Source organism: Penicillium crustosum (genome assembly GCF_028827405.1).
Source record: "Penicillium crustosum strain IBT 35664 chromosome Unknown utg000001l_segment0_segment0, whole genome shotgun sequence".
Lineage (NCBI taxonomy): Eukaryota > Fungi > Ascomycota > Eurotiomycetes > Eurotiales > Aspergillaceae > Penicillium > Penicillium crustosum.
The window spans coordinates 8,852,786-8,869,485 of record NW_026623122.1 but is presented as its reverse complement, the minus strand read 5'-3'; the positions used below and the strand labels follow the sequence as shown (position 1 = coordinate 8,869,485).

General features: G+C 48.0%; 8 protein-coding genes across 8 annotated transcripts; 3 read left to right on the top strand and 5 right to left on the bottom strand.

Annotated features, from left to right (window-relative positions):
• Positions 1–39: 39 nt before the first annotated feature.
• On the top strand, positions 40–1,578 carry N7487_003288 (uncharacterized protein; the record flags this gene model as incomplete). The annotated part of the gene is made up of 1 exon (XM_056871035.1): positions 40–1,578. The coding sequence occupies one exon, from the start codon at positions 40–42 to the stop codon at positions 1,576–1,578; it is 1,539 nt and encodes a 512-aa protein (XP_056735819.1).
• Positions 1,579–2,108: 530 nt separating this feature from the next.
• On the bottom strand, positions 2,109–2,953 carry N7487_003287 (histidine phosphatase family protein; the record flags this gene model as incomplete). Its single annotated transcript, XM_056871034.1, has 3 exons — positions 2,109–2,305; positions 2,360–2,519; positions 2,582–2,953. The coding sequence occupies 3 exons, from the start codon at positions 2,951–2,953 to the stop codon at positions 2,109–2,111; spliced, it is 729 nt and encodes a 242-aa protein (XP_056735818.1).
• Positions 2,954–4,168: 1,215 nt separating this feature from the next.
• On the top strand, positions 4,169–5,629 carry N7487_003286 (uncharacterized protein; the record flags this gene model as incomplete). The annotated part of the gene is made up of 4 exons (XM_056871033.1): positions 4,169–4,246; positions 4,301–4,552; positions 4,626–4,998; positions 5,055–5,629. The coding sequence occupies 4 exons, from the start codon at positions 4,169–4,171 to the stop codon at positions 5,627–5,629; spliced, it is 1,278 nt and encodes a 425-aa protein (XP_056735817.1).
• A 795-nt stretch (positions 5,630–6,424) lies between these two features.
• Positions 6,425–7,079, top strand: N7487_003285 (uncharacterized protein; the record flags this gene model as incomplete). The annotated part of the gene is made up of 2 exons (XM_056871032.1): positions 6,425–6,543; positions 6,599–7,079. The coding sequence occupies 2 exons, from the start codon at positions 6,425–6,427 to the stop codon at positions 7,077–7,079; spliced, it is 600 nt and encodes a 199-aa protein (XP_056735816.1).
• A 1,724-nt stretch (positions 7,080–8,803) lies between these two features.
• Positions 8,804–12,212, bottom strand: N7487_003284 (NEDD4 family E3 ubiquitin-protein ligase). The gene is given in 12 exon segments (XM_056871031.1): positions 8,804–9,087; positions 9,150–9,424; positions 9,436–9,544; positions 9,601–9,738; positions 9,793–10,086; positions 10,142–11,159; positions 11,245–11,391; positions 11,463–11,596; positions 11,660–11,765; positions 11,833–11,871; positions 11,955–11,977; positions 12,050–12,212. 12 exon segments carry the CDS (start codon positions 12,067–12,069, stop codon positions 8,988–8,990), a joined length of 2,403 nt encoding a protein of 800 aa, XP_056735815.1. The 5' UTR covers positions 12,070–12,212; the 3' UTR covers positions 8,804–8,987.
• A 704-nt stretch (positions 12,213–12,916) lies between these two features.
• N7487_003283 (polyadenylate-binding protein) lies at positions 12,917–13,756 on the bottom strand (the record flags this gene model as incomplete). The annotated part of the gene is made up of 4 exons (XM_056871030.1): positions 12,917–13,066; positions 13,124–13,211; positions 13,275–13,531; positions 13,676–13,756. The coding sequence occupies 4 exons, from the start codon at positions 13,754–13,756 to the stop codon at positions 12,917–12,919; spliced, it is 576 nt and encodes a 191-aa protein (XP_056735814.1).
• Positions 13,757–14,028: 272 nt separating this feature from the next.
• N7487_003282 (uncharacterized protein) lies at positions 14,029–14,211 on the bottom strand (the record flags this gene model as incomplete). Its single annotated transcript, XM_056871029.1, has 1 exon — positions 14,029–14,211. The coding sequence occupies one exon, from the start codon at positions 14,209–14,211 to the stop codon at positions 14,029–14,031; it is 183 nt and encodes a 60-aa protein (XP_056735813.1).
• Positions 14,212–14,817: 606 nt separating this feature from the next.
• N7487_003281 (vacuolar protein sorting-associated protein 29) lies at positions 14,818–15,705 on the bottom strand (the record flags this gene model as incomplete). Its single annotated transcript, XM_056871028.1, has 4 exons — positions 15,526–15,705; positions 15,461–15,475; positions 14,986–15,399; positions 14,818–14,934 (listed from the first exon to the last, which is right to left on the bottom strand). Exons 1-4 carry the CDS (start codon positions 15,580–15,582, stop codon positions 14,818–14,820), a joined length of 603 nt encoding a protein of 200 aa, XP_056735812.1. The 5' UTR covers positions 15,583–15,705.
• Between the last annotated feature and the right edge of the window lie 995 nt (positions 15,706–16,700).

Below are 16,700 nucleotides of genomic sequence, written 5' to 3'. Positions count from 1 at the left end.
CAATCTCACCCCTTCGCACCACACCTCTCACGTCCAGATATGGTCACAATAACAGGTACAGCCAGGCAGCCTGATGCTGTAAACGAGGAAAGTGACCGTGTAGATGAGACTACAGCTCTCCTAGGGACCAGCAAGATCAAGTATGATGACGTGCCCGCACCAGACACTCTGGACAATTCATCAGGGTCAGATGGCGATAATGACGACGAGAAAAAGCCCCTGCCCAAGTTCCAGATCCTACTGCTCTGCTATGCGCGCGCAGTCGAGCCCTTGGCCTTCTTCTCCATCTTCCCTTATGTCAGTCAGATGGTGAAGGACAACGGCAGCGTGCCAGACTCGGACATCGGCTTCTACAGTGGTCTCATCGAGTCAATGTTCTCCCTCACGCAGGCCGTTGTCATGATATTCTGGGGCCAAGCAGCTGATCGTTTCGGCCGTAGGCCCGTCCTGGTCTCCTCTTTGTTCGGTGTTGCCGTGGCGACTGGCCTCTTTGGCCTGGCAAAGACCATACCGCAAATGATCTTGTTTAGGTGTCTTGCTGGCATCTTTGCTGGAACTATCGTTACCATCCGCACGATGGTGGCCGAGCACAGCACACCTAGTACCCAGGCCCGAGCGTTCAGTTGGTTCGCCTTCAGCGGGAACTTGGGCCTTTTCCTGGGTCCTTTATTGGGCGGTGCACTTGCTGACCCAGTACGACAGTACCCTGGTGTTTTCGGAGCTGCCGGCTTCTTTGAGAAATACCCCTACGCGCTCTCGAGCATTGTGGTGGCGTTAATCGGAGGCACCGCTGCTGTGTCTAGCGCCTGCTTTGTTGAAGAGACGTTGAAGAAGGAGCCGGTTGTGGCGGACCGTGATCGCGAGGAGGCAGCATCCGATGCGCCGATCCAGAGTGGCGACCTATCGACACGGCAGCTTCTCAGATCACCAGGGGTCGGTGTGGTCCTATACGCATATGGGTATCTCATGGTCCTCGCCTTCGCTTACACCGCCATTATTCCCGTCTTTTGGTTCACTCCCGTACATCTCGGAGGATACGGCTTTACCACTCTACAAATTTCATTGATGATGGGTCTAAATGGCGCCGCACAAGCTGCATGGCTCCTTCTGGTGTTCCCGCCATTGCAGAAGAGGATAGGGTCGAACGGAGTGATACGTGTGTGCGCTAGTGTGTATCCGTTCTTCTTCCTATCCTGCCCTCTTGGGAATGTACTTCTGCGGATGGGCACGGATGGATCAGTCACGGCCTTTTGGATTATTTTGCCAATCACGCTGGTGATTGGCTGCGGAGTCAGCATGAGCTTCACAGCGATCCAGCTCGTCCTGAATGACACCACGCCCTCGCCGAGGGTACTGGGCCTGCTGAATGCGCTGGCCATGACTAATATCAGCGCGCTGAGAGCCTTCTCACCGGCTCTCTTCACCAGCATTTTCGCTTTGGGAGCGAGGACGCAGCTGGCTGGGGGTCATGCCATCTGGTTACTCATGATCATACTTGCTTCGGGCTTATCGTTTACAGTAAGATTTCTGCCAGAGCCCCAGGCTGCCGTTAAACGCCAGAGCAGACAAGCCAGGTGATGGTTTTCCCATTGGCTAAATCCACAGCACGATCAAGACTGGCCCAGGGGGCTCGTTGGAGGAAAGCCGCTTCATTGGCATGGGATCTCTAAAATTTGCATTTCTATCTGAATTTTGTTTCTTGTGGTAAGTTTTAGCGGTTGTACATTACATGGGCCTATGTCAATAAGAAAAAGTGGACAGGATCGTATCTGAGTGAAGATAGATTCTTTATAACCAAGTACATTTTCGGGGTTGAATATCATTTCTGCATCATATCACTCACTCATCGATATTCTTAGCTCTTTAAGCCTTTCCTTTTATACTAGTTACTTCTCGGATCATAGGTTTGTATAAGAGGTGGAAAGAGTAAACACCTTTGTCCACGGTTTTATGCCCGTTTCTTCATACCCTGAGTTATGCATTCATTCTCGGGTATCACCACGATAATCACAATTTTAGATCCTTGCTAGTATTCTCCACCTATCGAGGATTATTTATAACCTTTATTGATATTTTATACCCCCTGTATAATCACGTAGTAAAATAGATCACGCCAAGATGACACCCCATTCGATCCAGGTTTGCAGTTTCGTCTGCTGCAACTCTAGCCGTTGTTCTTTGGAAAGGGCAACTGGTTCCAATCCTCGTCTTTCCCTGGATTCTATTGTCTCACATAAAACCGGTCTTCCATCCTCCTCATGTTCAAAAGCAAAGGAGCGAACCTCAGCATTAGCCCAGTCAGTTACTTTACATTATAGATTAGCATGAGGCAGTGGGATGTGAGAAGCTCATAACGCACCATGTGAATTGTCAGCATTCACCCAGTCCTCTGTAAGAAAATGCAGAAAACAACCGTGGGAAACCACCACGATCTCCTTTTCAGGTCGCTGGCTCAGCCATTCCCGTGCCAGTTGAGCTCTCTCTAAAAGCCTACCCGCAGCCGGAGCCCATTTGCCTTGCTATATATATGCAATTTACTTAGCCTTTCATAAACCAAGCGGATTAGACGCTGAAAACATACCTTGATATGCCAGCCAGGCTCTACTAGAGTAAAATCTACCGGCAGTTTCTCAAACTCGGCCTTGATATCAAGCAGGTCACTACCAGTGTCACAGTTGAGATCACTTGCTTCCTGCACCTCTGGCCAGGCGATAACTTTCAGGGCTCCGTCCCCCACATGTGATGGGAACGCCAATAACGCAGTCTGAATCGTGCGTCGCAGTGGCGATGACAGGATCAGTTGAATATTTTCTAATGCAGGGAACGTAGCACCCAAGGCACGGGCTTGCTCTTCTCCCAGAGGGGTCAGTTCGGGGTCGGGCAAATGGTGGTTTTCATGGCTGAGATTGTGGACGCCTTGCGCGTGGCGTACAAAGTGAACTATTGGCGACATATCTTGGTAAACTACTCGAATAGATTTTACCCACTTGACATAAAAAGGTGATTGGACTTTAGTTAAGCATTGCTTGAAAGAAGAATCAGGTAATGGCAGCGGTCTCGCTCGTGCCAAGATTAGTAGTTCCCTGCGCCTCAAAGCGGGGTTTTGTTGATGGTGACTTCTTAGAGCGACCTTGGGTAGTCGCCCGAGTCTTCAATTCGAATTCGCGACTGTATATATTGACATGTCACTATCTATGTCGGCGAAGTAGGCCTCGCGCTAAATCAAACAACTACTCTGTGCCCGCATCGATGCACTAGTGAACAACCTTGGTGTGATGCGGTTTCCTCGTGACCGGCTGAGGAAGACATGGAGATTCACCTGGCGGTCAACTACACTGAACATTTCCTGCTCACTCGACTCCCATTGACACACGTGACGCCAAGGTTAACGACAGTGAATGGAAAGCTTCGTGTAGGTACTCCTTCTAGGAGCTTGGCTGTTGTTCGGCCCGGAGGGTCGGCCTTAGCTGCTTGCCCAGGTGTATCGTATATAAAAGTTTAACTATTATCTTGCTTCTAGTATACTTAATAATTATTACCAAGGTTAGCTTGAACACTGGAGGAGACCAAGAATTTAACTTACACTAATAGGTCTTTATATATCTCCCATAACTAAATTGGGAGTTGATAAAATTGAGGCTATGACCAATGAGTTCATGTACCTTTTGTATTGAGTTACCATACAAAAGATACCTAACCCTAATGGTGTTGGTTGGCTTGGCAGGATTATTTTGCATCTTGTCTCAGCTTGAATATCACCATCACTTTGATTTACGCTTGGACCTCGGTACAGTAGTCTCTAGTGAATTTCAGAAGTTTAAAATCACCGGTTAAAGTGATGTAGAAGGTATTGAATATCGCCATTCAATATCGCCATTCGATGCTGTCTAGATGATGAATCTGAAAAGTGACCGGTTGACAGAGAATGAGACAGCATCGTCCGAGAACCCTTCGAACCATTCATCCGTGCTATTTGATGTGGCCTATTCTGTAAATCCACACATGGTATTGCGCCATGTCTCCCAGAAACCTCAATAGTTTCTTGGCATCGAGGACCTTGAGAGGATAGGGCTGGGCAAGGCTTGGCAGTCACTCACATAAGGGTCTACTGCGGCGATAGATTTTCCATCCAATTGCTTTTTTAAAAAAATTCTCCGATTCCGACAAAATGCTACGTGAGGCATTCTTCATATTTATATGCGTGGCATGGGCGGGGTTTGCTATTCACCTCTCCCCGTGGATTAAGGTGAGATCAATATCCTGAAACTGATACTATCTACTTAGGGCTAATGTCTTGCAGGATATCTCCTACAAAGTTGAACCTTACAATACTACTACATCTCAATACAAAGTGCCACTGTCTACACAAAATGAAGAACACGCACGTCTATTGCAGAAACTTGAGCGATCCAGTGGGAAATGGGACACTACCCATCCTCGACATCGATTGTTAACTGCCCTGCATGGATATACCCGCTACAAAGACAAAAACCTAGCTGAGGTAGATCGATGGAGAAATCTTTACAAAAACGTCCCCAAGCGGCAGCGAACGGTATGATATGTCTTTCTTTTCTTTTCTTTTGCAGGTACCCAAGTTGCTCAGCAGGTCTGACTGACTGGTGTAGATGCTCGAATCAACTGTCCACTACACACGTAAACTCAACACAATGGAACATCTGCTGGACACAAACAACGAAATCGCCAGATCTATTGTTGATCACGGTCTTTGGTTCTACAATATCACTCAATCTGAATTGGACGAATTCATCAGAGAAAATGAGAGTCAGCAGCGGTCCGCTGATAAGACTAGCGTCTCGCAGGGAATGAAGCACTTTGTGCGTGACTGGGCAGACGAGGGCCATGAAGAACGAGAACAATCCTTTGGATGTATTTTGAAATCGATCTCCGAGACGCCACGGACAAAAGATAGACCGTTGCGAGTGCTGTTACCAGGGGCTGGACTGGGAAGATTGGCGCATGAGGTTGATAAACTTGGAGGTAAGTGCGAAATTTCCTATCTGGAAACTTCCATTGGCTAATTCGAGTGGTTTAAGACTTTGAGGTCACTATGAATGAATGGTCAATGTACATGAATCTGGCATACCGTTATGTGTCCAGTCTCTCCGTTCCCAACAGTGTACGATTTCACCCTTACGTCGACTGGTGGTCTCACCAGCCCACGACCGATGATCTCCAGCGCTCAGTTACGTTTCCAAACGAAGTTATCCAACCATCATCTGTCTTGCTCATGGAGGGAGATTTCACTACGGCATTTGCAGAACACACAGGTCAATACGATATACTGGTGACCTTATTTTTCATCGATACCGCGCGGAACTTAGTCACATATCTTGAGACTATCCACAGACTACTTCGTCCTGGTGGCCGTTGGGTGAACCTAGGACCTTTATTGTATGGCACCGCACCATTTGTGCAGTTATCACTGGACGAGATTGTGACATTAAGTGAGAGCATGGGATTCGATTTCCAGGAGACAGATCCCACAATTGGAAATATTACATTGCCTAACTTGCCAGTGCGAGGGCTGGAGGTGGCATATGGGCGGAATGGGCGTGGGTTGAATAAGAATGCATATCAGGCGCAATATTGGGAGGCTGTTAAGCGGTAGAACAGGAACTAGCTCCATTGCATTGTTTACTATCTTCTATTAAGACTAAACCAAAGTAGCTATTTATTACTAAAAGGTTATCTGAATTCAACCTCGGTTCAAGAATGGGAGATATGAGACGGGATAGGGCTGCCAGTCACCTGCGTCTTTGCTGGGACAACACGATATCTCGTATAATACCCACCCAGTTTAACTGCCGAATGGCAATTCCTTTTCCATGGTCAATATAGTGGCGCTCCTTTTACCCTAGCTCGCATTGACTAGCTAGCGCAGTCAGCCTCTCGGGCACAGGTTTCCGCTGATTCCGGGACTGTAGCTCAACAATATTAACTAGTACAGAATAGCTACACTGAGCGAATGTACTAAACAAACCGAGAAGAATGATTTATTCTCCTGGGCTTGAAACCCATACAAGTAGGCTGTATTTCAAACAATTGGCAAGTTGGGATCAGCAGGGACTGTCTGGTCTGACCTACACATGGTCCAATCCAAGATAGCCAAGATATCTCGGGGAAAAAGCACATCGCTCATTAATAAAAATTCTTACCCACAGACACAGCCATCTAGCTAAAGACCAATAATCTTCCCAAAACAATGAGACAGCCCCCGCCGGCGCCAAGGCTCATTGAGAACCTTTGGGGCACCAAGACTTCCTCTTTTCTTGGCGTCGCAAACCCTACTAGCTCAGCGGAACGGTAGGTATAAAGGGTCCGGACCCTGTGCAGTAAGTTCCTGATTTGAAAATATCCGACATTGTGATTATACTGCAAAAAGCGCTCAAATCACCTCGCCAAAATGAGATTATCCATCTTTTTCATTGCACTGATGACCTCGGTCTCATCCGCAGCCTCGACTGAGGATCCAGGCCCATCTCCTACTGCTTCAATCGGTTGTGAGCCACACGGAGACCATTGGTTCGTTCTATCCCGTCCTATACTCACACAGGTGTCCACTAACACTTCTATACAGGCACTGCGACGGCCCAGCCTCAACAGCTGTCTCAGGTACATCAACCACAAGCGAGGTTGAAGTGAGCACCACAGTAGATGCTTCCCCCACAATTCCCAGTCCTACCGAGTCTACTGGCTGCGAGCCACATGGCGATCACTGGCACTGTGACGGTCCGGCGTCGACAACTGTCTCGGGTACATCAACAGCAAGCGAGGCTGAAGTGAGCACCACCTCTGCGGATGCTTCTCCTGCAGTCCCTAGTCCTACCGAGTCTACTGGTTGTGAGCCACATGGTGACCACTGGCACTGCGATGGACCGGTCGAGACGGCTAGTGGTTCCACGAGTGCATCTGCCAGTGCATCTGCGAGTGCTTCCGCAAGTACCTCTGCGGGTACCTCGGCAAGTTCCGGCGATGATGAAGGCGGTGCCGGGGCAATTGGAGTGCAGATTTCCCTGCTTGTTGGATTGTCACTTGTCGCTGCTGGACTGAATATTTGATTCTCGCTCTCGGAGACATGAGACTGTCTGTCTGTATGTGTGTGTATATGTGTGTGCGCGCGTTGCTATATCAAGCCGAATGCTTCAAATCATTGTGATCTCGTCCCGGACTATATTGTGTCATTCTAATTCAAGAACTCACTCAATTAAGTTGCCTGTAAGAGATGGGTAGGATTTTACTGTAACCAAAATTGGGGATATCGTGAACTCTAAAGTTGCCTAGGTATGGGATCGGAAAGACTGTGATTCCTGTGAAGCAAAGGAGACGGGCGAGGAAAAGGAGACGAGGCGGCGCAACCGCGTGTAGGGCCTAGGCCTAAGTCCAGCAAACAAATAAGTATCTCCTCGATGAAAAGATACATGTGGCGCTTGCGCACCGAACGGTGGCTCAGAAGAGAGAAAAAAAAGGGGGGGGGCATATTGGGCGGCATGGGACCTAGCGATATAGAACCCTATAATAACAATAGCCACTATAGAGCAGTATACCGCTAGGCTCCATTCCGCCCAACTTGTCGTATTGGACATCCTAGTGGTGATACTTATACTACCTTAAAAGGGACTATGTGGTTTCTATAAACTGAGCCGACGGCAGAGGAGGAGGAACAGGAGAAGGAGAGGAAGAAAAGAGGAACATATAGCATGGTCACCAGAGAGGGATGGCATAACCAAACAAGCATGATAAAAAAATGATTTAGCGAGCGCAAAACGAACGGTAAGGTATGGACGAAAAAAAAGAGGCAGGATCGAGAATGGAACTAAATCTAACGATATAGTGCCTTACCGTAACAGAGTGCTATTGTAGGGCACTATACCGCTAAGTTTAGTTTCATCCCCAATCCCGTATTAGCCATATTTGTGATGATTCATACACCAACTTAGAAAAGACATTGAAGAATATTTGATGATTTTAGATCGGGACCATTGCCCCATTCGGTAATTCTCCAATCTCATCCCAATCTCTGCTCTCATGCAACCATCCACACAGATAATTTTATTTATCATTGTATTTTGTTATGTACAGATACTGGGTACATAAACATACGTATGTATCTCATACAGCCATATGGCTGAACCGGCTGAAAGATTTCGATGTTTGTATCTGATAGATACTAACACAATATTGGAACGTACTGGAGGGTACTCCGTATCATTATCCCATTGAGAGCTTTAATTGCTAACCCTTCTGGGAGAGCATTGGCTCAATATGCTTCCAGGAATGTACTTACATCAACGACGCTAACTATGACCTTAACTCTACAAGTACGCCCATACAAGATTAGTATATGATCGACCATAGGATGGGTGATGCAAAACAAAACAGGAATGGGAATAAAGCAAGGACAACGGACGACACAGAAGTCAGTCAGTCATATCAAAGAAGGGAGGGATGTGGTTTAGCAGTATGAACAAAAAGCAAGTGAAAGCTCTCGACAGAGGAAGTTCGATGATTTCTTTCTTTTTTCGCTACGTAGAATATTGAATACAGAACGAGTGTGGGAAGATCCAGAATGGGTATGTATAGCCAGTTCGAGGGAGATGTAACAAGACGGAAAAAGGAGAGGTAGAACTGGATTCCCTGTCCAACATGAAGAGAAGGATAGGGAGAACAAGAACAAGAGAAAGGACAAGAAGAACAGAATGGACTTAACCTCCATAATGTTCCAACCCTAATCCTATCCTAATCCAGTGATCCAGAAAATCGGAAATTGAATGTTGGTTTGGTTGGCTTGTAAAAAAAAAAAAAAAAGACGAGAGCTTCGTGAGTAGTGGGTTACATTGAACAAAGAACACCAAGAATCCAGAACAGGAGAGGGAATAAATCCTGCATTGCACGCTGCTGCAAGAGGGGAAGAGGGAGAGAGATCCAGGTACAGTAGAGGCAGAGTAGAGATAATAGCAACAGACTCTCTATTCCTGTCCAAAGCCAAGCGTTTCCTCCACCGCGATAGACATTTTGTGCTCGAGGGCATCGTGCGTCTTGTAAGGAGGGAGATCAAGACGGTTGAAGCTGTGTGACGAAAAAGGTTAGCAATAATACACCAGATAAAAGAATCAACATTGGATACGTACCAAGTGTGCGACTTGGGTAGCGCATTAGGATCACCAGACTTCTCAATGGTAAACCGTCTGGGACCATCGGATCCTTGCAGATCCTTGAATCCGTTGACAGGGATACGCGAGGTACCAGTAGTGAACTGGAGAAGACGGGACTTCTGCTCGGCATCCCAGGTGCGGACAATCTTCCAGAAGTTCTGAATGACTTCATCCTGCTCCTGGTAGCCGCGGTAATCGGTGTGCTTCTTCCAGTCTTCGACATCGATATCGGCGATACCACCAATGAGCAACTCGAGTTCACGCTCATCAAAGACGTTGACGAGATCGGGGGGATAAGCTCGTTGAATCCAGACATGAAGGCATCGAACTGCTCCTCGACACGCTTCATGATCTTCCATTCCGTAACCAACCTGCAATTTGGTTAGCGGTGTTTCATCAGGCTAGAGGCTGGGCTGGTTCCACTCACTCAATGTACTGTGGCTTGTTCTCGTTGGTGACGGGAATATCCCGGCCACCGGGTATCAAATCAATAGTGCGACGCTCGCCAAACTTCTCATCGTCAACCGAAAATGTGAGTTCCACAATTCCTTCAATGTCATTATCCCTGCCCCTGGTGTTAGTGTGGTTATTCAAACGAGATTGCATGTATCAAACTTACAGTGTCCATGCCAAATTTCGGTGCAGATCCTCATCCACACCTTCCATATCCTGAAGACTGACCTTCTTCCGCAACATCATCTTGTAGAAAGCTCCAATGAAGAAGGAATCCAGGAAACGACGGTGGAAGATAGCCAGACCAACCACTCGGCCGATGAACTTGAAGTAATTGAGATGCTCGGGGTTCACGCCCGAGTGGGGATTAATCTGCAAGGTATAATTATCGTGGGCAGAGTATTCGAAGAGACAGTAGAAGGGATTGAACATTTCGTGAGAGAGGAGGAAGAAGAATTCACTGAGAGAGTTAGCAACTTTTCACTAATACCGTGGAAAAAAAGAATAGAACATACCGTGAAAGACCACCGTAGTCAAGACCATCTTCGCCATCGAACTTGATCATTAGGCGCTTCTTAAGATCGGATGCACTCTGGCGCATAATCTCGGCATATGAATCCTCAAAGATGTTATTACGACGGACTTTAACGTGGCACTGTCCGGACATAATGCGCAACGCGGGTTGGGACCGGAAGTAAATCAGCTTGCGGCGGAAGTCACGCTTATACTGGGGCACACCCTGATCCAAAGAGGAGGGTAGTCGCGGATCATCCCAGGTAGTCGTCTTGGTGTTGTGGTCAACGAAATATACACGAGCCGTGTTGGTAAGACGCATCTCCCAGCCGCTGGGGAGAGGACCCAATTGGGATACGGGCTGCTGTTGAATGGTGGTGTTGTTCGCGCCACCTGTGGTCTGTCCCTGGCCATACATGCGGATATACTGCTGCCGACGAGGATCGACCCATGTCGTTGTGCGCGTGTTGTGGTCCACGAAGTAAGGACGTCCCTCGGGCGTCACGCGTCGTTCCCAGCCTGGTGGAAGCTCCCCTGTGCCTGCAGTGGTGGCTCCCGTCGCCATCATGGAGATCGCAGCGGCATTGGACCCAGCTGGGGCTCCAGTTGCGAGAGAGGTTCCTGCGTTAGGCCCGGGCGGTGGTGTAGGTATCTGCTGGGCATCTGGCAGGTTGGGTGAGTTGGCGCCGGTTCGATCTTCGGGAAGCATTCGGCTCTGGTGGGCCCGACGCTCAAGCTGCATGTTGGCTTCGCGCTGCGAACGCTGGGTATGCTCGTTGTAGTTGGCCGATGGTCGTGACCATGTCGTGGTGCGCGTGTTATGGTCCACATAATATGTCCGTCCCAAGTTGTCCTCGCGTCGTTCGTATCCGGCAGGGAGTCGACCCTGACTGTCCTCAAAGGAGCTGAGGTTGGCGCGAGATGGGGCGCCAGGTCCAGGGGGTTGGTGGGGGCGCCATTCAACGAGGGAGGAGCACCGGCCGGGGGCCGGTGGTCGAAGTGCGCTGGGCCAATGATGAACTTGATGCTGCGGCAGGGGACGTATCAAGGGTGCTCGGCCCAGCTTGTGATTGGGGTGTTGGTGCTGCAACCTGGGGCACAAGACCGCTGGAAGTCGAGGTCTGGGCCTGTTGACGTTGGAGTCCATTCTGGTTCGGATGTGGGGTGCTGAGGTTTGAGGATAGGTTAATGATCAATTTCCCGTGAACCACGAGGTTATCATTCGATTTTTTCAGATCCCGAGTAAGCATTTCTGTGGGGGGCACATGGCCGTCAAGTCAGTCCACGTTTCTATGACTCGCGATCGGCGATCTTCGGACGTACCATCACCACCCATCGACAAGTCAATGACATCGCCGATGCGGACATTGATGACTCCAAGGAAACCCTGGTCCTTCTTCTTGAATTTCTTCTGGTCAAAGATCTGAATCGCAAGAATGCTGTCCTCGTTGACTCTCCTGTAAAGATCCATGGTTAACGAGGTTCACCCTTTTCCCAGACGGTGGTGGGGTATCACGTACAAATCGAATGGCTCATTCCAGTAGGGATTCAGAGTCTTCTTGATCACAGAGGTTGTATGTGTTTGCTCTCCTCCAACAGTAGCCACGGCGAATGGATCGGGGAATCCTAAAAAAGGAAATGGTCAGTTCAACCCCGCAGGACTCGATCAACCGATCTGAAGAAGACAACATACGAAAGACATCACGTTTGTACAAGCCGTCAGCCGCGATAACTATATAACCAGAGATGTTAGTCTTGTACGGATGCGGAACCCCGCAGAAGTCCCAGGACGATTCGACAGAATGAGAGTCTTACTCGTGACCCGGAGATTTGGCTGGCTACAATTCATGTCAGCGGATGATCTGAAGATCGAATGTCGATCGGAATAGAGCCAGAGAAGTCCAACTTACGCTGGAAGGTTTGACGCCATGATGCTTTACAAGCGATCAATCACGCCCAAAGAACAGCGCGGGCGCGCACATTCACGAGGGGGAGAAGGACCAAACCGAGTTCGCCCAGGGTCAAAGCCTGGAAAGAGTGGATAGGTTGGTGATTTGCAGGTTTGGTGATGGTAGGTTGTTGAGAGAGGAGAAGGAAGAGAAAGGGAAGGGTTAGGCGTTAGGTGCGCCCGGGTTTGTATGGCGCAGGTACTTGGACTACGTATTCACTATGTACGGGATACCCGGTCAGTACTTCCTGGGGCTGAGCACGGGAGATTTATAAACGTTAGAATATGATTTCACTCTTATTTTACTTCATTAGATATAGAATATTGTACAGCCCTAGAATGCCAATTATTGTTTTTTTCCTTTCATTCTTTTTTAAGCATACGTAATAGAGTAAATTCAGCGGGTGTGGGCGGGTAGAGTGGCAATTCAAGTTTGATATTAATATGATAAAAAGGAAATATCACAATTATCACAGCTATCTTAGTATGACCTTTTATTTAGGCAGCCATATTCATATCTATATTTCTCTATTATGCTCTTTAGTATACCATTATATACCATTAAGGATACAAAGTACCTGTACCATATATAATACACAATCCTCTATATCAGCTAACTACTAGTACATTAAATACAGCACCCCCCAAAGCGCCATACCTAAATCTTATCTCTTATTTTTTTTTTTTTTTTTTGCTAATTCTCTGCCCGGAAATTATTGTACAGCATAGTTCCCACAACTCCAAACCCACTAGAGAAAATGAGGAGAGAATAAGGTCCTGAAATCGGACACCTGAGCCGGAATTTGCAAAACACCCTCAAACAACACATTTAGTAGGGCGAGAAACCACGTCCCCGGCCCCGGTAGGGAGCACCGCCACGATATCCACCACGAGGGAAGCCACGACCACGACCACGACCGCGGCCAAAGCCACCACGGCCACGGTGCATACCAGGCAGGTTGGTACGCTTGGGAACAACCTGTTATTTCAACATCAGCAAGTGTAGAGAGAATAGTACCAGCAATTATAAACCAACCTTCAAGTTGCGACCGCGGAAGACACTCTCGTTCAACACCAGAGCCTGGGCGACCAGGCTGGGTTCCGCAAATTCAACGTAGGCATAACTGCAGCGCATTATCAGCACATCTTCCATCTTGTATTTTTCCTTCCATCTGTTCAAATCTCACCCTTTGGGCTGGCCAGAGAACTTGTCCAGCAAGATGGTAACCCGGTTGATGGAACCACAGCTCTGGAAGTGAGCCTGGATCTCCTCTGGCGAAGCACCGTAGTCGACATTGCCGACGAAAATGCTACGCGCATCGATATCTTCCTTGTTCTCTTGAAGGCTCTCAGTCTGCTGGTCAAGGTCGGCTTGCATCTCGCGCAGCTTGGCCGCCTCAGATTCCATCTCAGCCACTCGTCGCTTCATGGCCTCAATCTCTTCCTATATGGATCAATCATGTTAGCGGGATATGTCTCGTATATGAGGAAAATTATGCGACGTGGTTGTGAAAGAAAAGGCCCAAAGAACTCGAACAAAGAGTGGAATCGCGTTTCAATGCAGCGGAACAACCCCGATTACACGTACCTCGTCATCTACACCATCTTCCTGGGGTGGGATCTGCTCCCCCTTGACCTCCTCTGGGATCTCCTGGCCTTCGGCAGCCATCTTGTCGTGAAAAAGAAAAAAGAAATATGTTGGGGATGGGGGTATTCGAAGGGTCGGTGAAAGCGCCGGATACCGATGAGGGGAGCAAGTTAAAGCTCTCCGAGGGTCGGTTTAATCTTTGCGCGTCAAATTTGGCAGATGAAAACGAAGGTATTGAGTTACTTTAAATCGGGAACTGCCCAGATGATTTGTACGAGTTAACAGAACCCTCTGTTCAAGACCTCTAGGCGGCAGAGAATTGAAGTTCTGGGATTTGGCAACGACAGGCTTTCTCATTCGGGAATAGCGCCTTTTCCGGCGATGAATCGGTGATATACTGCCGGGCGGTGTATACCGGCAATCGTCTTTCCAGCCTCATCTGCATTCACGGTGATGGGACTGGGTGTGTTCCATGAGACACAAACTTGCACCTTATGAACGTTCCAGAAATAAGTACCTTTGTATGAGACACCCATATGGGAATTTCACAAATGTGATACTTTAATAATCTGAATTTACTTCACTCTCAACATATTTAGGAAAATACAAGTACATATATATATATAATGTGTAAAGGAGTCCATTTGTTTTCGTACACACATTCAACCTGAAGAGAAATATCAAGTTAATCAAAGGTTATAAACCATTGGTGTGCTTCATGTAATATTTTCTTTTGGTATGATCCTTGATTCTTCCACTAGATACATGATCTACTTCTGGCTAAGGTACATACATCTTCAAATGTTACCAAATAAGTAAAATCCCCACGGCCAGGGAGAGAGGGGCAAGAAAGCCACCAAAAGATTACAAAATGAAAAGGATAAGTTCAATTCTATCGGAAGACTCCTGTTTTGGGGAAAAATCAAGGAAATCAGAGCGAGCAATCCAGCCCATAGGAGTAGATAGCAACATCGTAGACAATGTTGAGGAAATGACTCGATTCAAGGTATCATGTATCAAATTGAAAAAGCATGGGATCTGCAACAAGGCGGAGGGAAAGAGAAGAACATATGATCAGGCGAACACCAAGGCAATTATTTACACGGAGGAAGAGAGGAGGAGCAGTAGGCATAAGGTCAGCGTTACGAGGCCGGGGGGTGGTTCTTGCGGAAGGAGACCTTCTCAACAGCCACATTTTCCACCCCATTGGCATCGGTCTTCAGCTGATAGACATACAACACAAGGACATCACCTTGGATCTATTCAGGGTCAGCATATAAAATATCCTCCAATCTGCCAGGGCAACTCACGTCCATCAGACAGAAACTGGGTGTAGGCTCCTCGCCATCTGGCCAGAAGCCGGAGCTCATGGCACCCGTTGCGCTTCCCGGGTTGATAAAGAACCGTCCCTCCATCTCAAATGCCTCGAAGCGGTGGGTGCCACCCCATAGTAGGACATCGACATCCATTTGGCGGGCCGCGATAAGCAATGCGTCGGCGTCGGCGGGTGGCACGATGGTGTGGCCATGAGTGAAACCAATTCGTAGACTGCCATGGTTCACGATCTTGGAGAGTGGGAGGTTGGGAGAGTCGACATCGTAGTCGCCTTTGACCATCTGCAGGTCTGGGGCTACCTCGCGGAGGAAATCATAGGTCTCGCGGTCAGTCAGGTTGCCCAGACAAAGGGTCTGGCCGATCTTGCCAGGGGTCAGGAGTTTGCGGAACTAGAATCGCCAGACATTGTCAGCAGGGTGGAATAAACCAAGGCGCAGAATAAAGACGGACCTTGGCTGGAAGATCCTAGACAATGTGTTAGCGGAGATAGTCAAGCTGAGCTGAGGACAGCTTACAGGAGCTCGGTCAGGGATGAATAGGTCACCAATGACCAAGACCAAACGGGCGGTCATCCTGGATGGTGTGTGTGGGGTAAATGGAGATCAATGGTCCATCCACGGTGATCGGAAATCGGAGCAAGCCAGATAGAAACAACGCCTGTTGGCTTCAGCCTGATGGAGCTTCGCGGGGAAGAGCAACTAGGGGATGCCCTAAGCCCTATTTTACACCTAAATGCGGCTAGCGTTATCTGTTCCATGAAGCCATCTCGATCATTGTTTTGTTTCGCATTGGCTGTTCAGGCCGAATGTCTCGTCCAAATGCTTTTCGGCTTGATGAGTCCAATGCATGTTTACCCCGTGTTGTTTCGAAGGTTTCCTAACTTCTTTGCGGAGGTCACCGTATGAAGATCAGGAGGGGGGCATACTACGTTGGGGTCCGAGGATCTAATGGAGTAGCATACGGGCGATTAAGTGTGCCACCGGGGCACAACTCTTTCATTACCCCGTAGTTAATATTGCCAAGCAGTATTTTAGACCCGTGGGCCCTCACTTCATCATCAAAAGTTATCAAAGGTTACACATAGAAAAGTCTCTTACATCCCTAGAACATGTTGTTTTTACCGCCTTCGTATACACCTCAAAAGAGCGTCTAGTAGACCAACAAAAAGACTAACAAAAAGACATAACAAGGCCGTATAAGCGGCTCACTAGGCTGGGGGAGGTGATTACTAACTTTAAGTATGCCCCGGGGCCCCGGGGCCAGAGTTGTGCCCCGGTACACTTCCAAGGTTAGTCGTAGTAGCAATTGCCGGGGGCAGACATCGGCATTGAGCTTGATATACAAAATAGATGGAAAATGATATTGCATTCAACATAGAGAGCAAGTCTACATAGTATTCAGGTACTCCTATCTCCAACATACGTACAGTAAACAGTATGTATGGAGTACCTAGGTACAATATAGATACTACAGTCCCCCTCAATTGCTAATAGAATGATATAACATGACATGAAATCTATAGAATACCCCAGATATTGCTTCATATCCACAAAATTCCCCAAATTCCTTTATAGAATAACACGTACAGCGTAGGACGTAGACTGTTGGGGTTGTCAATCGGTAGGATCCGCCCGGCCTTCCTTTCTCCGACATCCAAACCCCAGAGGAAAAAAAAACAAACCCCCTTCGG

Coding starts and splice junctions, on each gene's coding strand:
- N7487_003284 (XM_056871031.1), bottom strand. CDS start 12,069: ATGGCGTCAAACCTTCCAGC. Junction 11,160..11,244: donor CCAGACCTCGACTTCCAGCG/GTCTTGTGCCCC, acceptor CGCAGCATCAAG/TTCATCATTGGCCCAGCGCA. Junction 10,087..10,141: donor GACTACGGTGGTCTTTCACG/GTATGTTCTATT, acceptor TAACTCTCTCAG/TGAATTCTTCTTCCTCCTCT.